Here is a 26869-nt window from a genome sequence, read left to right as displayed (position 1 = left end):
ATATTTTGTATATAATTGTTTTAGATGTTTACTCTTCTCAAGTTGTAGTAGTGGTGCATCACCATTATCAAGTTGCATTTGCATATCACATTCTGTATAATGATGCTTTGTGTCATCTAAAACAGATATGCAATGCACGCTATGGGTAGCATCAGACAACATATATAAACCAAACCAAGCTAATACAAACCCCTCGATAACCAAGAACAACAAAATGAAAGTACGTACATACGGTCCCTAGTGTTGCCATGAGAAATATTCATATTAGAAACAAGAATACACCTTGAGTAATATATATAAAATATGGCAGGCAAAAAAAATAAAGAATATATATTATACAAGAATATACAAGAATATTTTTCTGATTTTTTTTTTGGTGTGACTATTTTGTTATTTCATAAAAAAAAAAATTCTGTTAAAAGACTCTTACCATTTTGTGTCACTATTGAGATTTTATATGATAACTACTATTTTAAATTTCATATTTATTTGTTTTTAAAAAAAATGGAAATATATATATTTTTCAAATTTATCTTTACCAAAAAAAAATATTTTTGAAATTTATAGTATTATTTGGTAAAAAAACAAAGAGCGTAATATAGAGGAACGAATCGTGGGGAAGAAGACACACACACCCAAAAAACAAAAAAAAACCTAGGGGATGTACCAAAGATAGACCAAGAAGAAAAGAAGAGAAGACGATCTTTATCGATGTCAGAATCAACATCATTGTCGTCTTTACCCATCGAGCTAACAACAGCAATACTCTTAAAGCTACCTGCGGAATCTGTTGTGAGGTCTCGTTACGTCTCGAAGCACTGGTCATCAATCACCACCGACCCTTACTTCACCGACACGTTCGAGACTCGCTCCTCAGCACGGCCATCTCTTCTAATGTTCTTCAAACACAAGGACAAAGTGTTCGTCTTCTCGTTTCCGCAGCACGATAAGAATACAAAGCCTCATTTGTATTCTTATCATGTGGATAGTTACCAAATGAAATACCCCAAAGATTGCTTCTTCTCGGTAAGCGAGTCCGTCCACGGCTTGATCTGCTTTCGAAAGGTAGCAAACCCCGTGATTTGGAACCCTAGCACGAGACAGTTCTTGACCTTAACCAAACCCATAGAGGAGTCCCAGTATGATGTAATAGTCTTTCTAGGATACGATCCAATCGAGGGTAAACATAAAGTTGTGTGCATGCCGTCTAGTGAAGCTTCTGACGAGTGTCGGGTTTTAACATTGGGATCAGCTGAAAAATCATGGAGAACGGTTAAAACCAATTACAAGCATCGTGCTTATTACAATAGTTCAGGGCGATGCATCAACGGTGTTCTATATTATAATGCCTCCTATCTTGATGAAGATTCGGATATTTTCATAGTAATGAGTTTTGATGTCAGAACTGAAAAGTTCGATATGATAAGATTCCCATTAGAAGATTTTTGGGGTGAGCTGATAACTTATAAGGGAAGGTTAGCTTATCTTGATAGTTGTAATCTCATGGAAAACGATGATGGCATCACAATGTGGATTTTGATGGATGCAGAGCAAAGTCAATGGTCGTGTAAACATTTTCCTACACCTTTTGTTCGGAGTTTGAATACAGTTTACAAAATCTATGGTGTCACGGATGCTGGTGAGTTTATTTATGTCATACGCACGTTTCTTAACTCGTTTGTTATTTTATATTTTGATCCGGGGAGAAATAGCTTGAGACGAGTCGAGTTTAAAGGAATCGCGGATGAGGACTTTAGGTTTAAGAATGGACTTGGAAATAAACGTCTGTGTACGCTCTTTTCTTTCCCCAATCACGTCGAGACTCTCATGTCTTTGTAACAATCTATTGATTTTTTTTGTCCCTTAGAATAATACTATATAATTTATGCAACTCTATGATTAAATTTATAAGTTTATATCTTGTGTGACAGTTTGTATCTTTCACTTCTGCAAGCTTTTTCATAATTTTATCATTCCTTAATATTCATGATACTATTTATCTCATTACCAAAGTTCTATGTGATTTTAAAGTAATTCCAAAACATCAATGCACAAGGAAGCACTTTGCACATATAGGCCTTGTTAGTTTGTCTGTACACTAGATCATGTGTACAGGATCCAGCGACAACGACCAGCGACAAATTTCAGTTTGCTTGTCGCTGCGACTAACTACTACATATATATTTTAAATTAATAAAATTTATTTTTTGATAATTTATACTTTTAAATAAAATGTAAGTTACATATACACATGAAAATAAATTAATAACATATTTACATATTTTTAAATAATTAATTTGAATTTATTTTTATTTTTAATTTATTCATTTTAATATTGTTAAATTTAATTTGTTTATAACTGATTTTTTTTTATAATTTTACTTAAATATATTCAAATTAATTTGTTATTTTATTTAGTTAGATTTAGTTTAATTTTAATAACTATATGTAGTTATCTTTTTATTTAATTAACTTTAATTTTGACTATATTTAATTTATCAATTATTATTTTTTATGTTTTTAGTCGCTATGTTATTCGTTTGTCTGTTGCTAGATCCAGCGACTAGTTTCAGCGACTGATCGCTGAAAATTTTAGTGACTATGGTCGCTGACGACAGTCGCTGCAACTGGTTGATGAACTAGAACTTTTTGTCGATGTCACTGGTTTCTGTCGTTGGCGACAGGCAAACAAACAAGCCTATATACCTTATTTTAAGTCGATGTATCATTGACAAAACAATCATACGAGGCATTGATCAAGAACCTGATCAGTTTTGTCCATTAACTTGAAAAGAAAAGCAAATGTCTCCGGTTAGCAAATGAAGAATCTGGTATCACCAACTCAGAACGTGCACATGGCATTGCTCCAACACGTGTCTCAATCTTGTCCTCCTTGCTTAAAGAGTAGCTTTCTTCAATAGCTTTTACTCAGTGATTGTTTCGTAAAAAAAAAAAATGTTTGTAGCTAGAGAAGAAATTAGGGACTTGGATTTCTCTACTCTCTCTCTAATCTACTGTTTTACTTGCCGCCTGATTGTTTTGGTCCGCATGCGTTTGGAGACGTTTGGTTCATTACCAACGTCTGCTAGTTTTGGCTCCGGTATAGGTGGCTTTTGTAGTACCTGTGGCTGGTTTTGTCTCCGGCATAAGTGGCTTCCATAGCATCTGTGGCTGGTTTTGTCTCCGGCATAGATGGCTTCCATAGTATTTGTGGCTAGCTTTGTCTCCAACATAGATGGCTTCAATAGCATTTGTTGCTGGCTTTTTCTCTGGCGATATCGATTTCTATAGCGAGATCGATCGGCTCTTTGTCCAGTGTCACCACTGCTGGTAAGGTTTTTTGTTTCGGATCTGAAAAACCATTATAGCTTTTGTCTGGTTTATTTTGATTCGCAACGGTTTGATAAACGCAAGCCTTTGATTGATGAACTGCAAGATTGAAGCTATGGATTGAAGATGAAGATGAAGAAGTTTTGCAGACTTCTTTAGGCGGAGTCATACTCTCATCAAAGCTAAATTTGGAATTCGCTTTTATTCGTTTGGGCGAAGATTGAGATCTTTCGCAAGCTTCCTGGCGTTTTGTGGCTGGAATTGAAGCTTGCCGGCGTCGCTTGATTCTGCCAGTGGTCGGAGACTTCCACCTCTTCGGCTTCTCACAAGTCATTCCATTGCCATGTGTTCTTTGTGCTGAGTATTCAGCTTTTCCTTCTGTCTAGGGTTCCTTAATGGGTTTCGTTTTGTTTTATTAGGCCTGTTGACCGTGGTGTGTTTACTTTGACTTTGTAAAATGTTAGATCCGTCACAATTGTTTTTGACTTTTGTGTTTTGAGGCTTTTTTTTTTTTTTGTCAACTGTTTTGAGGCTTTGTGTGATAAAGAAGATAGTTGTGAAAAAAAGAAGATAGGGAAGAAATTATAAATTAGGGAAAAGTTGCAAAGTATACATTTTTAAAACTTAATTAGCAAGTGAAGTGACTTTAGTGCAGTGGTCAAAGGTAAGTCCTTAATGCACACGGCACCATCACACCCGGGATCGAGTCCCGCTCCCTACAAATGTAGGGATTAGGCTAATGGGCCGGCCTGTTGTGGCCCAATTGTTGACAAAAAAAAACTTAATTAGCAACTTAGTACATTAACTATTTATAATTTACAAAATAAATTTTACTATTTACTACTATTTACATTACTTTCTAACACTCAAAAAATCTTTTTATGTTGACCAAAAAAAAAAATTCCAAAAAAAAAAAAATTTTATTAACAAATATACCATTAAAATTAAATATTTTTATTATTTATTACATTACCTCTTGAATCTAAGAACTAAAATACTAATCAATATAAATTTGTTATCAAAAAATTTGAGGTATATAAAATTCTATATTTTAGCATCTATTACTTGAAATACATTTTGTTTGACGATTTATTTTTATTATGTAAAATAAATTTCATAAATTTTTATTTGTATAACTCGTTAAAAGTGCATATGTAATCCGTACAATTTATTAAGTGTACGGATGAATAATAATACATACTCCCTCCGTTCTAATTTAGTTGTCGTTCTAGGATTTAATTTTTGTTTCATATTAGTTGTTGTTTTAGATTTTCAATGCAGATGTTTGATGAATATTCCAATCTTATCCATGCTGTATTAAAGTTTCAACCAATGAAAAATTTATAAAATATATTAATGAAGGGCAAAACATAAAATTTAATAGTTTTTTTTAATTTGTGTGCAAAAACCTTAAACGACAGTTAAACTAGAACGGAGGGAGTATATATTAAGTTGTACAACTCATTTAGTGTACATATGTATATTAATATATAAATTTTCATCCGTACAACTGATATAAAGTATATTAAATATGAATAAATTAAAAATATTTAATATTTTTGTATTTCTATACACTAGATGAGTAGTACAGATGCAACTATCCTTTTGTAATTTCACACTACTACACTCTATCCCACTTTCTCATCTGTCTCACAACTCTTCTATTACACAAATAGTAAAACCTACATATTTCTCTAATTATAAATAATATATGTACTAAAAATCCAATTAAGTTTTGAAAATTATTTTGCAAAGAAACCCTAGAAATTATCTTATGAGTTCTCTTTCTTAATTTCCTTATATATGGCTGGATTATGAGCTTTCTGGTGATATTCTTTTCCTAATTCATGTTTTTCTAATATAATTTACATCTTTTATAAGTTTAGAAATTTTTTTAATTCTCAAATCATTAAGTTTTCTTTAGATGCTTTAATTTGGGTTTACCAAAGGATGGTATGTATGGAAAATCATGGGGAGTTTTTCACAAAGACCAGTTTTTGGGGAGAACTGTAGATGAAATATGTGAAGCTGTTGAGGAAGATGATATGTTCCAGCTAAGGTTTTAAAGAGTCGTTGATGTGGCTAAAAGATATGTTGAGAAAAATAATATGTACGAGAGTTTCAACCAAACAAGTTATTTTCTTGGCTTATTAAAAAGAATTTGGACATAGATCATATATAACGCAAACCTGTTTCAATATAACAATAAATTGATTTAATGCCTTGATATATAAAAATTATTCACAATGATCATAATTTTATGTGTAATGGTATGACATTTAAAATAACATATGAGAACGAATTTTAATATTGTTGGGTTGTGGTGTGTTGGCTACAGGAGGACTGCATGTTGGATGTGTATAGAGCCTATTACAAAGTGTATGAGAGATTGAGAGGGAGAAGCACATGTGAGAGATGAAGAGCTTGATGCATCAAGAGATTGTAAGATAAAAACCTTCTGTCTCAAAGTGGAGCTTGGTTGTAGAGACAAGAAAATTGTCAATTGTGTGAAACCTAGTTTAATCTTTTGGTCGAATGAGTACACATATGAGCAATCTCATGGAGTAAGAGAAATAATAAGAACAAGAGATGCAAGAACAAAAAAAATTGGAATAACGAGTTGTTCTTAACAAAAAAACAATATGTGTCTTTCTAGGAACTTTCATATAGCAGCACAAACCCACAAATTATAAACTTCGATCTCAGTCCATACAATTTGGAAGTTGAAATCCAATTTCCCCCTAATTCAAAAGTTTGAATCCTTGGTCCCCCATAATGTCAAAATCGTGGTTTAGCATTGGTTTACTGTGCCGGAAGATCCATTCATCGCGTGACAATAAAACTAAACCAAATTACCCAGAAATAAACCTGAATCAACCCGTTTAACAATACCTATTAAGCCTAAAATCCCCAAAACATAATAATTTCCAAATCGGAGAAAAACCTAGAACTCTAGAAACAAAAAATTCCCAATTGATATAGAGTCGAAGTTTGCAATGATGGATTCGATTGAGCTGGAGACAAATATTGTAATCGTTCATCACGAGGCTACTAGGTCTGGTCCGCCAGAGGAAGGAGGAGAAGGTCATCCGATAAGAGACGATTAACCTGACAATGAAGATCCAAGGGAGCGAGACGCGTTTGAAATCGAGAAAGTTTTAATGGAGTTTAGAGATGAACTTTCGATCTTTCACGATGAGTATCCGGACAGTAAGAATGATGAAGATGTTGAAGCTGGTCGGGAGAGAAAGCATAACAACATCATAAGTGGAGATGGGAGTTTGTACTATCACGAGAAATTCTTCAACGCCATTACCTTCAAGGAAGCTGTAATCAGCCATGCTCTAAAGACTGGATGCAATATCGCACAGTACAGATATGATAAAACAAAGATTGCATTTAGATGTGATGGGAATGGATGTATCACACAGTCCAGGATACATGACAACTAATATCTCGATCTCATTCAACAATGCTTCGTCAACTCACTTGAAATTATGCTTATCATCGATAAGTTATAAAGCACAAAAAATTAGAATAAAAAGTTAGTTAGAAACAAATCAATCACATTACCTTAAGTGATGCAGCATAAGCACAACAATAGTAACAATGGTAAGGATTGGGAGCCGACTTTAAAATCAATGCCACAATACCAGCTCCACACCAACACATCTTTGGCACACCCATAACTCTTCTTCTTTGTTGGACATTTGATGTTCCACTCATAGCTCAAGATGAATTGCTCATATTAGATCTTAGATGTTGAAAAAAGAAAATCAAAGATGTTCAAGAGAGAAAATCAAAACTAGGGTTCTCAAAATTTCAATTTGGGGATTCTTCTAACTGGGTATATATTTTGGGTTGTAAATAACTCGAATCGGGTCTCACTTTGGTTTATTGTATTCGGTTTTTGGTTTGACATCATTTTTGTCATAAACCGCGTTAACTAACCTTTATGGGGGGACCAAGGATTCAAACTTTAGAATTAGGGGAAAACTGGTTTTCAACTTCTAAATTGTGTGGACAGAGATCAAGGTTCAGAATCTTTGGGTTTGTGGTGCTATATGAAAGTTCATGGAGGTTTACAGATTGTTTTCATAATATTATGTGTTATTTATATGATATTAGAATATAGTTCTCGACAATATGTAGGAATCACAAACGTAGCCAAATTTACTAAAAAACCTTCTTTATTACTTTTGTTTTCACATTGAATTGATGAACTAAACCTACCATTGAAACGTAACTACTAGCTAGTTTCTTTTCTTCGATATGATTAATATTTTTTTAAATAAAATTAAGATTTTGCCAAGCAAATACATATACCTAGTAATCATAATAACATTGAAACGACTTTAAAAGCAAAACCTTTAATTATTATTACAAAAATAAAATAGAAACCAAAAAGATATCACATAGAAGTTTTGTCTTTCAAATGACGAAAACGCAATTACAAACGATTAATACTTCACTTAGAAGAGAAAAAACAACTCCCTTCTTAACTCTAAATCAATTGTTGGTGGTGTTAGGAGCACCAACATCAGCAGCGGTGATAGCAAGATCATCATCCTCTTCAACATTAGGAATTTGATTCAAATCCAAAATCATATTTTGGTTCGAGTTCAGATTCAGATTCAAACCCAGATTCACATTCATATTGAATTGATGAATTTTCTGTGGAATCTGTCGAAAAAGTTCAATAAGAAAATCACTTTGGCGTTGAATCAAATTCTGCTGATTTTGATTTTGATTCATGTGATCATAATCTCCAACTGGGACAACAACTGCATCTGCAACAACAGAAAGAGGTAAACGAGAAGAAGATCCACCATTCTCCATAAGGTTCTGCCTGCAAGTAAGCTTGTTTATATAAGTATCAATAAAAGAATTTAAATCCTGAATATCCTTTTCACCAAGCTTGTGCACATCAATCTCTCCTTTAAGACAACCAAACATAATATTTTGAATCTCAAAATTTTGGTTCCCAGTACGCATTTTTTGCAATTTCGCTTCCTCTTTAGCAATCCTCACACGCAGAAAACGTTCTTGATCAAACGACCTTTTATTCCGATCGTCCATCGGAACCTCCATAAAATCTGATATCACTTTCTCAGCGCCTTCTCTTGATGGCCAAGCCTCAGGGTCTGGGTTATAAGGACTGTAGATCACCGCACACGTCTTGATGTCACAGAGAGTCGACAGCTGAGCAAGTTTCTTCATCATCCCTTTTTTCCGTTTGATGAAGCTTCTTTTTCTTGATGCTTCATCTTCTATAAGCGAATACTTCGTTTTTCTTCTCATGTTCACCATCTTTGTTGTGTGTTTTGTTTTGTTGGCAAGAGGTGTTTATATAGGAAACGAAATGTGCTTTTTATCCATTAGGGTTTATTTCTTTGCTCACTCATAGCTTTAAATTTGGTTGACTATCTCAGATATCGTATCTGTTCCACTCCTACGTGTAGACACTTGATTGGATATAAAACGATAACCCTATCATTTTAAAAATAGTTAGTAATCCTATTTAGATATAATACTTTTTATGGGACGTGAATATAGAGATATTGTATTAATGGTAAATTTTGCATTCACATATGTAACATGAGATGTATTTTTATTTAGGATGTCCACGTTTAGTAAAAAGTTATATAAAAATTAATTTAAAATATTTACGATGTATAAATCTAATTTTTGTAATTTTCATATTAAATACCAATTTAAATGGATAAAAAGTAAAGTGATAAAAAAAAATAAAGTTACAAAAAGAAAAATATTTGTGGAATAGAAAATAACAATATAGATAATGATTATATTATATGTTATAAAAACCAGTTGTAAGACATTTAAACGACAAGAACCATCTACACTCTCGATTTTTGTTCAACTAGTATAGTAACTTATACATCAATAAGTTTAGGTGTCTGATTATTAACTAATTTATGATATTTTATATGGATAAAATATATAACGTTAATCTATCCTACTACTACTTACATTAGTCAATTTGTGTAAGTGTACTTTTAAAAAGAGGCTAATAACGTTCATATATAAATACATTTATACTTTAAGTTCAGTATTAAGATTTGCATGTCTTATGAAAAATTCTCAACAACATATATATCCTTGACTTGGAAAACGCCAAGTTCACAAAGTCTTTTATTCTGTTTTCTAGAGCTTTGACTTCAACTCACAGTGTTTAATAACTTGATGTTTTTTTTTCTTAAACTTCAGTTACTTCATTCAACAAATATTACACATAAACATTGTCTCGTTTCTCTGATTCCACGACTGGTACAACTCAATTAGACATAAAACAATCCAAAAAAAACTACGTTCAGAAAATAAAAAAGAATTTATATATATAAAGTTAACTTTTCCTCTCTTCTGGTTATTATTTCTTTAATATTTTGGATTTTTCGGATTGTACTTAACCCAATATTTTTGCAGAGTTAATTCAGGCCCAGCACGATTTTTTATTAACCCGTTGGGGCTGTCTTCTCTAGGCCCAGTACTATGGATTTAACCTATTGGCCTTTCCTCTGCCCTGTGTCGAGGATGCTCCATCTCCACCGTCCTCCATCTCCACTGGTTGCTCTTCTCCTTAACTCACGATCCATACTGTTTCAACATTTGATGCCGTTTCAAGTTTTTCAGTCCTCTACTTATCCTTCCATGTCTTCCATCACAATTGCTACGGTTTCGTTCGTAACTGTTAATTATGTTCTTCCATCTTCTCTAATTTAATGGACAGTCCACTACTTCTTCCTTCAATTGTCGTAAGTCCTTCTGTTATATAAACCAATCTCTTGCTATTGTGATTTAAGGCCGACTTTATATAAACCAATTGGCTTTAAGGTCTGCTGGTATGTGTTGGCTTTTGCCCTGTTGTGGAGAGATTCTGAAAAATATGTCTTCACCCGATTTTTTACTATTTGGCCACATGTTATTTGCAGAGCTTGTAGAATAATTGAGGTAATAGAAGGCCAAATGTTGTTTATTTTGGTTAAGCTACGTGATGATGCTATCTTCATGATGCTCAACATCTTTTATTTGCAACTACTAAAGTGAAAGTGTAGTGATGTATTTGAATTATGGTTGGTTATTTGTAGGTTGTGGCGATTGTCAAAACATGCACTCCAAATGGTCTAGGTGATGTCATGGTGACTCTTAAGGTAGAAAAAACATACCAGTGTGAATGGTTTGGTTTCTTTCAAGCACCATTTAACATGTGTCTCAAATCAATGTGTATTTCTGGTAGGATCCCACAGGAACAGTTGATGCCAGTGTGCACAGAAAAGTTATCTCCGAGAGTGAGTTTGGAAGAGATATACGAGTTGGTGCAGTGATTATACTTAAGCAGGTTTGTTGTTTTTATTAAGGAGATAAAACAAATCTCATGGTTTTGATGTTGCTACTGTGTTCTCATTCACTTTTGGTAATTCAATGGAGAGGGAATAAGATATACTGTTTTTCATGTTGCAGTCTGCGCACCTTCACGGTCATCAACCTATCTTAGCATAACACTGAAGAACATCTCCAAGGTATTTCTCTGGTTTCTTCATTGGAATATATTTACATCTTCATTAGAATATATGAACATTTCTGAAGGCTAGAGAGTTTTCATTCACAGGTTATCACAAAGGACACTCCTGTTTTACCAAAGCAGAATGATTCTGAAATGGGTGCCAAAAATCCTGTTCCTGTGAATGGTAAGTGAATAAATTTCTTTTGAGCTTCTTCCACAGTTTTTTTATCAAGAAACTCATACCTCTAATTTGGTCTAACAGAAAACAAGGAAGATTTGCGACGGCCTAAACCTAAAGTATTTAGCGTGGAGCAAGGAACTACCCAAGGGATCATGAACAATCTTAGACAAAATGCTAAAAAAATCAGTGAAGCACTCAATTATGGTGGATGGAAATGGAATACTTCATCCACGAGGTATAAATACGAACTTTCTCTATTTACCTTAGTTTGTAAGTTGCATCTCAAGATCTGTAATTTACGGTGTTGGATGTTTTGTGTCATAGGATTTGGTTTGGCGTGTCATTTAGGTGTTCTTGCTCACCTCCCTACCATTGGGGTCGGAAAGAACGTACGAACTTCTCATAATCTCTCTTTGGAACCGTTTTTGCTTGTGTACATCATATTGTGCCATCGGTCATTAATATTGAACTTATATTTTGTAACATTTCAGCTGCATCATGTGGATGGTCTGAATCAATCTGAGGTGAGACTTCAGCTCAAAGAAAACGAGCATGGGCAAGTTATCACTTTGGTAGGGAACTCTGGATTTACTTGGGGAGTAGTAAGTGACTTTGCCTTGACATTTGCTGTCTATAATATGTGGTGTCTCTAAGTTTATATTGTGTTCTATTAGTAGTGATTAAATCACTTTAAGTAATGAACCTTCTCCATTGTGGTTTTGATATCTTTTGTAAGGAAGTGAATTTAATGTTCAAGTTTTTAAAATTACTTTCAACAGGGATTCCGTCCAACTCTGAGTTCTCTAAAGCCCATATACATTTCGGTTAGCCATCGCATATCACTCGACTCTGCTGTTGAAATTGTCAAGATGACCTGCAACTACCGTGTTCCCGAACCTATTAGACAGGTAAGTGATACTTTTAGATATGCCAACAAACAGATAGTTATTTTGTGAAGTGGAAAAGTCTTTAAATATTAATATACAGACTACTATATGCAGGCAGATATGAGATCAAGAGCATATCTCCAGAAGCATCAAACTGAGCCTTTTAAAAGTACCTGGACTGCGACGACCGGATCAGGTAGCTTCTGATGTTTCCTCCACCATTCTAACCCCATCATATTGTTAAGTTTTGATAAGTAACTCACATGTCTCTTTGCTTCCTTTTGTCTACTAGACTGAAGCTTAATCTCTCGAACGAGGCATTGAACACTATTCCACGTTACATAGAACTCTCCAAAGTCTTTACTTCGATGGATAGATCACGTAACTGAAGCTCCGCCCCAATTCTCTCCTTCATTTATCTAATTGACTCGAGAATCGCAAGCTAAACCAAGATAATCAATGTTGTATTCAATACATTGGAATGTTCTTTACATACATACCGTAAAGCTTAGTGTAAAAAGAAAGAGTAGGAAAACGGCTCTCGGGTCATGGTATTATTTTAAGTTGTTTGGGGACCTTTTGTGATATTGGGAGATTTTGGGGTTCTCCACAACAATTCCAGTGGTCTTTGGCTTGGTATTTCTCTTAGTTCACCGTCTGAATGCAACTCGCGGACATATATATACGCAAAGAGGTATTTACCTTGAAAATCAAATAAAATAACCAAATCAACCCAAGGTAACACAAGCAACACTTTCAGAGAATCAAGGAAACACAAGAAGAAATCAATTAAAATTAATTGGCAGCACTTCACAAATCTATCACCAAAGACAAAAAAACAAAGAGATGAACACACTTTTAATAAACTAAAGATATTCATAAATACGAATGAAAAAGACAACAAAAAAACAACATGGACTGTATCAAATTACAGCAAGATAAACAAGAAAATTCATTTTTCCCAAAGCACAACTCACATTGAATCCAAAAAAATCACTCAGACGACAAAAAAAAAAAAAAAAATTACAACTAAGAACACAAAAAAAAACTCACAAGTTAATTAGGAACCCTAAAGAAGCCAAGTAGCTAACACATTTTCATATAAACAAATTTGCAACCCAAATCACATTTACCTTTAACAAAATCAACAGGGGATAGCCAAAAATCACCTACAGATGCGAAGCAAGCAGGAAATCAAACAAATACACAAACCCAAAAAAAAGAAAATTGAATATTCAAGGAAAAACAATTACCAAAAAGATGACCGGAAAAACAATTACTAGCATGAAAGACATAATTTCAATCCTCATACTGTCCTCTACATCATAAACATTGATTTTCTCCTATCCGTTCAAGAGGACATCAAATTTTCAAAAAGAACAAATACATTCCCAATTCAATAACATACAAATAATAACCCAATAAACCAACACATTATAAGCCTTACAGAGAAATTGGGCCTGACTGAAACAAACAAAAATAGCCAAAAAAAAAAAGAAATGTTAATTATTGATTTTCATTATTTTTAAAAATTACTCCAACAGTTTACAAAATACATATGAAAAAATAAAATAACAATCCTACCAGAAAAAAACAAATATTAATTAATTAATCACAGCTAACAACTACAGAAAACAACAACTTCAACTACACAATGTTAACTTTTAATTATAATTTAAAAAACATTAAAAAACAAACAAGATGAACTTAATTGTTTTAAAATAAACAGCAAACTAAACTAAACTTACTGCAAAACCTATTTTTATAAAAAATGTCCAACAAAACAACATAAGGAACCAAAATCTAATACAAAAACAAACGTAATATGAATTTACTTAACCAACATAATAGTATACACAAAAAAACTGGGAATACATCTTAATCTAGCTACCGCGTGTAGCGCGGGTCAATTGCTAGTCTATACTATGAAAGTGAATGAACTATCTCCTCAGCTTGACACGTCAGCACCCAAGAAAGTGACACGTGTACTCTTCCTTCCAACTAAACAAATAAAAACAAATCTGGGCCTAATTCTAATGCAGCCCATTAGTGTCAAAACCACTTGCAGACAAAAAAACAAAAGGTCGATTCAGTTTTTCCCTAAATTGTCGATCTCCTCCTCGTCTTCTTCGCCATGAAACCCTGGTCCGACTGTGCTTGATCAATCATGCTTAATTTCTTCTTCTTCGTTCCACCATAATCCAAGTGATTCTGCTTCAAATCTTCTTAGTCTAGCCTAAAATCTGTTCACGAGCACTCAACCGTCAGTCATTACAAAAAAAAGGGGTTATATGAGTGTTGTTATTTTGTTTCCGTCGCTCCGCCGTTGTCTCCGGCGTCCTCCCTTCTCTTACCTCTACCGATCTCTATGTGAGTTTCCGATTCGCTGAAACTTGTTGAGATCGTCTGTCTCCGGAAAAGAGATTTGAATTTATCGAATTTTGTTTTTAGGTTTAATCTCCTGACGAGGAGACTCTGAATCACGTGATGCCCTAATCGAACTAGCAGGTTTGATGAAGGAGTCTCTACAAAAGAGCCAGACCATTACCGACAACATGGTCGGAATCCTAGGTTCCTTTCACCATCGTCTCTCGGCTCTTGAAACAGCCATGTGTCCCACCCAGGTCCCTTTCTTCATCTCTCTGTTTTTGGATTTTAGGCACTTTTTTTTTTAGGTTTGTTGGAATCTAAGATCAGATTTTGGATTCTTTGATTTGGAATTTTGGCTTCTTTTTTTGGTTTTGTGTTTGTGTAGATAAGAACACATTTTATAAGGAGAGCTCACGAGAATATGGACAAGACATTGGTAAGAAGGAGAGTTTTATCTTCAGATAAATCTAAGATCACTTTCTTTTTTGTGTGTTTGAAGAAGAATTAATGACTAAGCTGAATAAAGATTGATCCATTTTTGTTTGTCAGGCGGAAGCTAAAATACTGAGAGGACCACATGAGGATCTTGAAAGTTACCTGGAAGCAATTGATCAATTTAGAGGAACTATCAAATTTTTCAGCAACAACTAGATGTTCAAGAGTGCCTATGGAGTTATTAGCCATGCTACCGGTTTACTCTCTAAAGCTCTATCAAAGCTAGAGGATGAGTTCAGATAGATACTACAAAACTACAGGTTCTCTTACTTTAGATTATACAATATTTACAGTTGTGCCTAATTTATGAAGCTAATTTGCTTGCTTGTGCAAGGATTGTTTACTAACACGATATTTAATCTCTTTCAACAATGTTAGCAAGCCAATGGAACCTGATTGCCTTTTCAATTGTCTTCGAAGCAATCTTAGACCATCATCAGAAGGTGAAGGTGGTGGTGGCGGCTGAAAGAGCAATGATCAACATCACAAGAGCTTAGAAAACGCTATTTTTACAGTCCCAACAGTCATTCCCCCGGTAGTCCTCCCTCTGCTTCATGATTTGGCTCAACAAATGGTTCAAGCTGGTCATCAGCAACAACTTTTCAAAACTTACAGGTACAACCTTTCCTTATTTTGCTTCATTCTCCTCTTAGTCTCTCTCACTTATGTCATGAGATGTATACTGATCCATGTTAGTATTTGTAATTTACTAAGGATACTCGAGCTGCGGTGTTGGAACAGAGTTTGCAAAAATTAGGTGTGGAGAGGCTTAGCAAAGTTGATGTTCAAAAAATGCAATGGGACAGGTGAAACTGTTGTTTGCTGCGGAAATACTCGATGCGACCAAATACTCGATGGAGTTGAGTCTCTAAGAGATCAGTGTTTTGGTGAAGTCACTGTAGATAGTGTAGCTGTGATGCTTAGTTTCAGGGAGGCTATTGCAAGAAGCAAGAGATCACCTGAGAAACTCTTTGTACTGTTACATATGTATGAAATAATGAGAGAGCTTCAGCCAGAGGTAACAGTTTAATGTCTCACACAAAAATTATGTGTGTTTGCCGTCACCTAATTGTTTTTCATTTATATAGATTGAGTTGCTCTTTAGAAGCCAACCTTGTACCGAGATGAAAGATTCTGCGCTGAATCTGACAAGCGATTAGCTCAGACAGCTCAAGAAACTTTTGCTGATTTTGAAGAAGCAGTTAAAAAGGATGCTACTAAAACCGCGGTTATGGATGGAACCGTACATCCTCTTACTAGCTATGTCATAAAATACGTCAGGTTCGAGTAAGTAACTTTTACATATGCAACATAAATTGTCTGTGTTTTTGTTGGACTAATCAGAGATTTTTTTTTTGGAATTTTTGGGAAACAGTTATCAATCGAAGTTGAGGCTACTATTTCAAGAGTTTGACTGTAAAGATTCTGATACTGAGCTGGGAGCTGTAACAACGAGGATCATGCACGCTTTACAGAACAATCTGGATGGTAAATCGAAACAGTACAAAAGATGCATCATTAACTCAGCTTTTCCTAATGAACAATGTTCACTACATTGTGAGATCTGTCAGGAGGTTAGGTCTTATGCTATGGCTTGTGCTCTGATCTTAACAGAACCAAAGCCTAAAACATAATCCTGATTTGGATTTTTTACATTTTTGACAAGTCATAAGCAAAGGATTTATTGGGTGATGATTGGGTTCAAATACATCGAAGAATCGTACATCAACATGCAAACAACACAAAGACAAACAAAGACAATCAAAGACTCACATTATTTTAAAAAATAATTCGACATTAAATATCAGATGCAATTCAGGTTCTATCAGCCACAATAGTATTTGTAGATGTATACTCCGTTGAGTGCTCTTTCTAAAAAAACGATTAACACAGAAAAAAACTCAGGCACTATTTTTTAAAATGGCTGACTTTGACATTGCTGCAATACTGACAGAAGTAACCTATGTGTCGTTCGACAATTTACACGTAGGCCAATCCTTGCAACAAATAGTCAGACGCCTACTACGCGTTTAGGACTCCAACAAAAATAAGAAAGAAGAATTTTGACAAAAAAAAAAAAAAACAAGAAAGAAGAATTCATGCCGAGAAGGTATTAACAATTACACAGATATATGGATTATATTACAATCGCAAACATCTATAAAAACAACTCAACGCCTACCATTTATAGGATTCAATGATACATGGATTCATAACAGCTAATCTTGCAACCATGTATGCGGATGCTTTGCAAGAAAATACTATCTTCGAACTTACTTGGTTCAAAGTGCAAAGTTGCACAAATCATTACAAGGTTATGGGAAAACCAATTGCTATCCGTTTTAACCAAAACACACAAATGAACATCATACCTGATGAAGGCTTAACAATTAAAAACAGAAAATTCAATCTGCACAATTTCGACCACATATAAGCTCTAGCGAACACCAATCTAGCACTATCTGGTAAATAATTATAGACTAAGTAAATAATTAAAGCATAAAAATATATAACCAAACTAATAAGAAATAGTCCCATTTATTTTTAGGAGTGTCCCAGCAATACAATTCTAATGTTATTTTCATTAATATATTATTATGGTCTAAAATAATTAACTCTTTTAGTCGACAATAAGAGGACTAAAACAGGGAAACTGTATTTTTGGCATCCAATAAAGAGTGAACGGGTTTTGTTAATCCTACTAGGTTGATAGCTGCAGGTATTTAGGGAAATAACAAAAGAAGTGTAAATATAATTTTAAAAAGAATTTTAACTTCCCATACACAGCGGAACAATATTTAGATACCTAAAAAATAAAAATTGCATTTGTTAGTTAGTATTGTTTTTGATGTTCATTATTTAAGAATAATATTTTATATTTTTTCATTGTCACATAAAAAAATTGACCAACAGTATACCGCAGCCAACATGGGTCAATAAATAAATATGTTTGTAATAACATTACATTTATACAGAACTAAATTTTTAATGATTAAAATAAATTAAAATTGCAGGGCTTTAACCTATGAAAGAATTACAAATATAATATTTTTTATAAATTACATTGAGGTTAAATCTATTCCGTAAGTTAAGTGTTTTTTAGATATAACCCGTAAAATAATTATATCTATTAAATTCATAAGATGGTATACCGCAGATTAGATTTGTCAATAAGTATAATTCAATGGTTATAATACAAAATGAAAAATGTTAATATAGAAAATTCAATGAAATTAAATAATTTACAGTTTTATTTACTTCCATTTAAATACTTCTTAACTTGGGTATAAAATTTAGAGTTTTTTAGCTAACAAATAGAATAATTAAAATAAAAAATATGGTTAGATTAAGTAATTACAGTCTCACTTTACCAAATAAAATATATAATGGAAAAGCAAATACAGAAATGATGTAAGAAAATTAAAAATAGTATTTTTCTCAATTGACTTATTAGTTTCTTCAAAAGTTACCCACCGATTATTATGGACCAAATTAACAATATAAATTGATTTAATTAATTACTATTCTATAACTAATGTCGCATTTAGATCAAATACTGTTGCTCTACAAGTTGTTGATTTAGTAGTAATAGTTATTGTTATTCCAACTGATGCATTTGGAACTGTTTCGGTAGAAAAGAAAGTGTTTGCTATTGTTGTTTATCCGGTCGTCTAGAACAAGAATTTGGTATCGTACTAATCCTCAAACATCTACAGCAGAGTATGAAACATCGGTTGAGACGACTGCTATTAAACATACATTATTTTAAAACCAACTAAAAACTTCCTATGAACAAACGTCAATATACAAAATAGAAGACCAAAATATAAACAACACAAACCAAAACAATATCCCGCGCATAGCGCGGGCACCCACCTAGTGTATTTAAAAACATTACACGAGTTTGCCTCCCAACGAGTGAAGCTAAAGATAGGTAGCAAACTCCACCTTTGCTGTCTCTTAAACTTCACTTGATGTTTAACAAAACGAATTCATTGCAAATAAATTTTTTTGGATGCCTTGTTCTAAATTTGAATCTCAAGCAAAACATTACTCATCGACTAGTCCTAACAATTTGTGGATGTCAGACGACGAAACAGATTAACTAACACCAAATAAACAAAACTAAATCTCCACACCTATGTATCCGTCCATTTTACAGTTAACAATGTTCACGTACTAGTATGTCTCAGACTCGATTTAAGTAAGAGAAATTTACTCAAACAACACATATAAGTTCGTAGTTTACTCAAACAACACTTGTGACCAAACTTTTACTTAAACAACACATAAAAATTTGAAAAAGACTTTAAAGCATTAGGTTAAACTATTATTTACAAGAGTGCCACTATTATCTGATAAACTCGGTTAAAATATAGTTTTGACCTAAAACTAGAGGATAAAATTTTGTTAAGAGGCTGCGAGATAGAAAATTGTGGTAAGGGCGAATCGTTGATTCCCAATAGTAATTGTATGGGGTAATGGAGATGTGGTGAGTTAGAGTGGCGATAAATGTTATTTATCTGGTGAGAGTGTTTAATTTAGAGGAAGAGAAGCAAATTGTGAAGATTCGCGGAAGAACGAAGTCTTGGGGGGTCTGCGAAAATCCGTTAAAAGTAAGTTTTTAGTGAAAGCTTTAGTTGTACATACTTTATAATTTCGGATTTGTTGTGTAAGTACAGTTGAATATGATTAATTTTAGATTGCTGAAGGTGGGTTGGGTAGATGATGCGACGGCGGGGATAGGTTGGCAAGAGCGACGGCGGTGAATTAGTAGAAAGACTGGGTAAAGGGTTGTAGTTTAATTTCGAGTGGCCCAGAAAAGTAAGTTAGTAACACATTGAAACCATAACTGGAATTTTGATATTATGAGTTGGTTGATATTAACTTGTGGCGGTTTGAGGTAGGATGAAGAGAGATCTGGGTTGTCAGCAATTTGTGTGTAGAGAATAAGTAAAAGGTAACGTGATTTGAATTTGGCGGGGTTTGGTTGTGAAGATATAGGTATATTGGTAGAGTTAAAGAGCCAATTATGTAGTAGTGGTAGAGATGAGATAGGAAGATATCATTTGCGATGTGGTAGAGTTAGGTTTGGAGAGAAGATATTGTATTGTTAAAGTATATTATGTTTGAAGTGATATGTTTGTGAGACGTATGTTTGTCGCATAGATTCTGATTGGTTTTATAAATGTCGTTTGCATGACATGGCATCTAGTAGTAGCGAAAAGAAGTTAAGGTATCCTCCAAGACTATATCCGCCGGGGAAATCTCCTTTACAGAAGAGGAGCCTGCACATTAACTGCACATTAAACAGTTTTGGGCTGTTGAGAGATTGCATTGGGGATGATGTCTACAATGACATCCGTGACAATTCGCAAGTGGGAGTGATCTTGAAGCTCGCTGATAGTCGTTATGTATGGGGTACTAAGATTGTGCATCATTTCTTAACTCAGCAATTGGCAATACAAAGGAGATATGAGATGTGGTCGCTAATAGAAGGTAATCCAATAAGGTTCTCGTTACATGAGTTTAGTGATATCACCGGCCTGAACTGTGAGAAAATTGATGAGGAAGACAGAGTGGATGTTGATCACAGAGAGTTGTGGGGCCAGATGAAGGTAGATTCAAGGGTGGGACCAAACTGGAAAGAGTTGACTGAAGTGCTGAGGGAATGTAGGACATGGGGTGAGCCAATTAGGAAAATGATTGGGCTATTGTTTGTGTTGCATGTCGGAATTTTAGGAATTTCGAGGACAAGTAGGATCCCTTTGGAGTATGCAAAACGTGTACTCAATACGGATGCATTTGAGAGGTTTCCATGGGGTCGAGTAAGTTTCAAGAGACTAATAGACTCCATAAAAGTCGTGTCTTATGAGAACAACTCATATGTGGTTCATGGATGTGCCCATGTTCTTCTGATATGGGCTTTTGAGAGTGTGAGAGAATTAGGCAAAGACTTTGGGAGTAAAAATGGAGCTGATGATGTCCCCCTGCTTAGGTGGGATGCAGGCCGTACCAGAGGAAATATAGGCGAGTTTTTATTCTCAGAGACGAAAAAGAAGAAGGTTTGTGAAATGGATGGATATGTATGTTTAGTATACGTGCAGTGAGATGCAGGATGTTTGTAGTTGTACTGACTTGATTAAAATTTCTTCTGTTTTGTAGCTCCAAATTCATTATTTAGTTGTTAAACCACAAGAAGAACTCTTTCCTTACTGGGCTGATGAGACGGAAGGTTACGGTGAAGGGGATGGTGGTTTTAAATTGTTGGATAATTTGTTGGATGATATAATGAACGGTGTGTTGATATGCGATTATGGGATGATTCTGCTGTTGAGAAGAAGGCAGGTAAGAGGAAAGCGGTGGAGTTGGATGTGGAGGTTGAGAGTAAAGATCAAAGTGGAGACCCGGTAATTGTTAAGAAGGCGAAGAGGAAGTCAGTAGGGGGTGTTGAATCAGTGGAGAGACGCAAAAGGGTTGACTCGTCTGAAAGAACGGAGTCAGCTGGTGTAGTGCAGTCGTCGACGGATGTAGCTGGAATTGACAGCGTTGTCAACATGTTAGCTTCATTATCTAACAAATTTGATACCATGGACTCTCATTTGGGTGATGAATGGACCAAGGTCACGAAAACCACAACGGCCTACACGGCGGACAATGTCTGTCATTAAGGGTTGAGGTATGTAAGTCATTACAAATAAACGTAGCAGCTCTCGGTAATGAGAATGTTGTCTGCGACTCACATTGATTTAACGAAATTTATAGTCTACATTATACAAAACCCTAGGAGGTTCTCACCAAAAAAATCCAAAAGGCCAGAATATCCATTTGGGCCTATTCATAATCCAACAAAAATTATATGGAAAGGCCGAAATTGATGCCCAAATTTACGTGGGGCAAGTTTTGTGATTGTGTCCAATAGTTTTACACTTAGAACAAGCATGTCTTTTCCTTGGGCGACGATTTCCCATAGCAATTTCCAAAGGATGTTTGATGCGTGTCATCTTCGGTCGGCCTGATTGTGGCCTAACAAATGGTGTCTTGACACGTTTGGTAGAAACCAGGACCGGCACAGTTGCTGATGTATCCCTCGGCATGACGGATTTCTCATAACCGTGATATAAGTAATCTGAACGGAAGTACGGGTGACACTTTGAAATCCTAGACACCTTGGCGGTTGTGGCTGCTGCCAATGCGTGTTCACAAGGAATCTTCTCCACGTCAAATCGACGACAAGTACACTTATTCTGATGAAGGTTAACAACATGTACGGTTGCACCATTCCTCACTTCATAATGATGCGGATCAATTTCTTGTACTTTCATAGCATCCGCTCTCTCTACACGTGCCTGTATATGTTTCAAAAAATTGTCATATAAGTGATAGAAATACGAATGGATTGCTCACACAGCAAACAAACACAAACCTGTAGCAGTTTCTCGACAGCGGTTGTGAGTGTTGTAGGCATGGCTGCAGCTTGCTTTCGCCGAACAGCAAACCAACGTGTCAACATTGACCTTATATAGTCAAGTAGTTCGACAATTGGAAACTTTCTAGCTTGGTTTAAAACTCGATTAATTGACTCAGCGATATTGCTGGTCGTGAAATTGTACCTCTCCCCAGGAAAATGAACTCGAGTCCACATACTAACATCAGCACGGACAAGATAAGCGTGTAGCTCTGGATTCAATGCACCAATTTGCTGGAAGTACCTGTTAAAGTCTTCTAGACGGAAAGCACTTGCTGCCTTCTTAACAAGTCCAAATGATTCACTACCTCTAAATTTAAGTACAATATTCTTGTACAGATGGTATGTGCAAATACCACGACTAGCAAGCGGGTATACATTCTTTATGGCTTTCCCTATTGATAGATGTCTATCTGATATTATGGCCAGGGCTTCATCATCTGGGATAACACGACTTAATTGTCGAAAGAACCACTCCCATGCTTCATCATTCTCACTATCAACTACAGCAAAGGCTAGTGGGAAAATATTGAAATTTCCATCTTGTGTAGTTGCTAGTAGAAGCGTACCTTGATATTGTCCTTTCAAGAATGTCCCATCGACGACAATCACTTTCCTCATAAATGGAAACCCAGCAATGCAAGCCCCAAAAGCTATGAAAGCATATTTAAATCTGTCTTCTGAATCTACTTCAAGCTTGGTGTATGTACCAGGATTTGCTTTACGAATCCTATACAAGTATGTGGGTAAATCTGCATACCCATGTTCTGCTGTACCCCGAACTAATTGTCTAGCACATAGAAGAGTTCGACGTGCCTTCCAATAGTCAACCATTAGACCAAACCTCAAATTTAATGCATCGGCCACATGCATTGGTCGAACACCGCCTCCAACCCCACCAACAAATTCCTTATACAAATGCCCCAATATATCTGGAGTAGCTTGACGAGCACGAGCAGAACGTTCAGTGACTGAGCAAGTATGCTCTTTCACATATAGTCGAATATGAAGAATAGGGGAATCTCCAATAGTACTAGCTCTTATACGCCATTGACATCCTTCTACCCAACAATTAACAGTATACAACTGCGGATTTGATCGATCCACATCAAAGTCAAACTTTTGTAGAACAGATACTATCTTCAGTCTACTCTCCAATGCTTCTCGTGACTCATATTCCTGACCAACTGCAACATCAACACCACCAACTTCTATAAGCACTGAATCTTTAAAAGGGGTTGAACTCTTTGCTCGCAAATGTGCCCTTCTCCTATTTTTCCTCCCAAATTCAACCTTTTCTTCCACATTTGTCTCCTCATCGACATTTGAAAACTTAGAATACAAACAATAGTCTTCATCCGCAGAGCTAGCTCCATCACTATCCTCGCAACAATCAAATCGGGACTCATCGTCCTCGTCGTTGCTTTTCGTTTCATCGGGAGCCTCTGTTATTTCTTCCTCATTCAACTTCGTCTCGGCTCTCTTTGAGTCAAGTCCTTTCTTCTCCTCCATTTTCTGTTCACTGTGGGTCGGTTCTTTCCCAACTACCTTCCTCTTATAATCCTCACCCGTCCTTTCTCTCTTTCTCTGATTTACTCCGCAGGACCCTGCTCGAACCACACTTTCTATTCCCCCAACAACATCAACCTCAACACATAGACGCTCCGATTTACACACTCTAAGATATCCTTCAAACTGGCGATGATTGCAGACAAACACAGGGGGTGTATCAGCTGCGATTGTTTGCGACATGCTTGAAAACTTATAAGTGAGATGAACATCAAACATATCTCTCTCTAACCCAAAATCCTCGTACACCATTGAGACGAAATCTTCATACAATGTTTTCTTGCTCGCCATTATCACCCTCGAACCTCTTCTTTCGTCAACACAAAATTTCCACCGCTTCTTTATTAAAACCCACTTTCCGCAAACTACTGAAACAACATCCATTGTGACACAAATTTATAAAACGAGATCTGTCAAGACAAAGAAAATTTTTCAACAGATCTGTAGAAGCAGCGAAAACATATGCTCTTTACTGTTCTTCAAAGTATTCGCGGCGACTACAACAGTTTGTCTGATAAGTTTAATCAACAGTATGACCTAAAACACCAATAGTATAAATCTGTCATAAACCAAATAACTCTATCACGTCTATATGCTTAACTATACTTAACTTTTGTTATTTCAGTAACAAATATGTCTACCACTACATTAACTTATAACTCTATCGCTTTCACTTATGTCTATCAATATGGACATATCTACCATCGCGTATAACTATATCTGTCATATAAATCTATCTCCGTCTATATGTCTACCATAAAGAGTACATAAATCTGTCAAACAAATCTGCCACCCGACAAAAACATAATATATCTATCACCATTGTACTAATATCTCTATCAAAAAATATTAATTCTATCATCATTATAATAAATCTACTCAATATATCTACCGCTTACCATAACTCCGTCAAGTAAATTTATCTCTGCCATCACTATTATATCTCTACCAATTAAATCTACTTAATTATCAAACTCTATCCAATAAGTCTGCCAAAATTTATATAACTCTATTGAAAATTATATGTCTATCGTCATTTCGATTATTTGAGCGGGAATTTTTCCCCCCAAAAACTTTGAACAGTTGTGTCAGAAGCACATACGTGGCATCGCTTTTTAATGGCATACTTGTTATTTTTTTTTTATCACACACCTTTCAAAGGGTTCAGTTGTCATTTAAATTTCGATAAATAAAATGACATTCTAGTCTTTTTTAAGCTTTTCTAAGTCATTCTAGTAAAGTTCCCTTTAAGTAAGGATATATGGGTAAAAAGTGCGTCGGACCAAAAGTGCGCCGGTCCAAACAATAAGCTACATATTATTTGAAATTTGTTTCTTACACAATTTACATAGTTTTGTGTATTCCCTATTTATTTCTTATTTTTGATTAAAGTTTCACTTATTTATTTATCTCTTGTATGAACTTTATCGATCACTTGCAAAGCTTCATTCATCACCTCGAGCCCTTCAACGAACATAACTCTGACAACCCGTCCTACGGACCCCATTAGTCCACCGCTAGCTACCCCAACAGACCGTCCGTGGACCCCACTAGCCCACCGCTAGCCGGCCCAACAGACCCCAAACTGGCCCTGCAGGGCATCGATCATAACCCATCACTGGACAAATAGAACTATTCATCCAAATCCACAGTAGGTTATTGGTGCGCCAGGCGTTCCTCGAACTCTGGTTCCCACCCTTTAACAACCTTCCCACAGGACAAGCTGTCACCAATTATCTAGTGGGGTCCACGGACGGTCCATTGGGGCAGCTAGCGGTGGGTTAGTGGGGTCCGCGGGACGGGTTGTCACAATAACATTCAGCATGGTCTATTCTATACGTTAAAAAAATGGTATACTGTTGTTGAAACCTGTGTGTTAAACACACATCTTTAAGCTGTTTGCATGACCCACTGAAAGAACACTTCTCAATTTCAAGGATCAGTTAGCTTACAAGATCCAATATTGAACCGACGTCAAACCTTTCGAAAGATATAGCTTCCTTGAAACTAAAATATAAATGTGAGATAAAAAAAAACATATGGAGAGAGCATTCGAAACAGCTCTTCCTCTCTAAATTATTAGAGAATGTGCGCGATCCTTAAATCTCTATGTAATATGAGGCGCAAAGCATTTGTTACCGGGTTTTGTAACTTATGTTCTTATACATCTTTCTCTTTAATTTGTTTTACGTATTTGATTAAAATAATTGTAAATTTGTAATCCAATTTTCTATTATATCTCAATGTAGAACCCTATTTTTTTTCTCAGCCTGTGCTTTTTCGTCGAATCTCTTCAAAAGGAAATATGCTCTTTTTTAGCACACACACACACAAAAGATTGTAATATGCTCTTTTTGGGTTTTTTTTTTCCTTGTCCACAATAATATTCAAAAATAGTTGGTACCAAAACCCCAAAATAATAAACAGTAGAGTTGTCTGTAAATTAATTTTTGGATGTGACGACATTCGATTTGATTCATGTTCAGTTAGACTTGTTTAGGTCACTGCCATAAAACACAAAACTCGACATCTACTAGGCTACAGACCGTTTGTTTTCCACACCTGGGATGCGTTCACGAGCTGGCTGGACATGCCCAATGCGACATCCACCCAAACACTACGCCGATTAGCAGCTCAAGCCACCATTTACAGAATCTGGATCGAGAGGAACAATCGCCTGTACAACAATCTCGCAACACCATCTCACATTCTCATCAAGCAGATTGACAGGCAAATTCGTGATGCCATTCTTGCAAAAACACATCGCAAAAATTTCAGGACACTGCTTGAAGATTGGCTAAGATTCACTTAACACTCTCTGGAGCAAAGTTTTTTCAGGAGTAGATAACCGTTTGTCTTTTAATTTTTTTTGTGGCAACGGCTATTTTTTGTTCAAAAAGCTATTGTAAACCTTACAATTGAGTTTCTTAAATGAAAATTCACAGATTTACAATAGAAAAAAAAAGTACAAGTAAGGGTATCCTTAATGGCACAACTGATTTTAAAGTAATTATAATAATAAGATAATAATATTATAATAAGGTAAG

The 26869-nt window shown here is 35.3% G+C and overlaps 1 protein-coding gene, 1 long non-coding RNA gene and 4 pseudogenes across 4 annotated transcripts; 5 read left to right on the top strand and 1 right to left on the bottom strand.

The window, feature by feature from the left end:
* Positions 1-141: 141 nt before the first annotated feature.
* Positions 142-1839, top strand: LOC147939117 (putative F-box protein At1g50870 pseudogene; annotated as a pseudogene).
* Positions 1840-7684: 5845 nt separating this feature from the next.
* On the bottom strand, positions 7685-8692 carry LOC104715790 (MADS-box transcription factor PHERES 2 pseudogene; annotated as a pseudogene). Its single transcript, XR_015567237.1, has one exon. The product of XR_015567237.1 is annotated as an MADS-box transcription factor PHERES 2 pseudogene (transcript).
* Positions 8693-10067: 1375 nt separating this feature from the next.
* LOC147939116 (uncharacterized) lies at positions 10068-11630 on the top strand. The gene is made up of 6 exons (XR_015565207.1): positions 10068-10499; positions 10586-10868; positions 10958-11036; positions 11115-11268; positions 11358-11422; positions 11525-11630. It is a non-coding gene; the product is annotated as an uncharacterized LOC147939116 (long non-coding RNA).
* A 2803-nt stretch (positions 11631-14433) lies between these two features.
* Positions 14434-14941, top strand: LOC147939115 (exocyst complex component EXO70A1 pseudogene; annotated as a pseudogene).
* A 215-nt stretch (positions 14942-15156) lies between these two features.
* Positions 15157-16477, top strand: LOC104712577 (exocyst complex component EXO70A1-like; annotated as a pseudogene). The gene is made up of 4 exons (XR_015566272.1): positions 15157-15228; positions 15500-15803; positions 15874-16072; positions 16161-16477. The product of XR_015566272.1 is annotated as an exocyst complex component EXO70A1-like (transcript).
* Positions 16478-19989: 3512 nt separating this feature from the next.
* Positions 19990-21456, top strand: LOC147939114 (uncharacterized). Its single transcript, XM_087465860.1, has 3 exons — positions 19990-20850; positions 20951-21083; positions 21134-21456. Exons 1-3 carry the CDS (start codon positions 19990-19992, stop codon positions 21454-21456), a joined length of 1317 nt encoding a protein of 438 aa, XP_087321986.1.
* Positions 21457-26869: the final 5413 nt, after the last annotated feature.

This window comes from Camelina sativa, chromosome 9 (assembly GCF_030686135.1).
Source record: "Camelina sativa cultivar CO46 ecotype springtype chromosome 9, ASM3068613v1".
Lineage (NCBI taxonomy): Eukaryota > Viridiplantae > Streptophyta > Magnoliopsida > Brassicales > Brassicaceae > Camelina > Camelina sativa.
The sequence above is the reverse complement of the archived record's forward strand: the minus strand, read 5'-3'. Positions and strand labels throughout refer to the sequence as shown.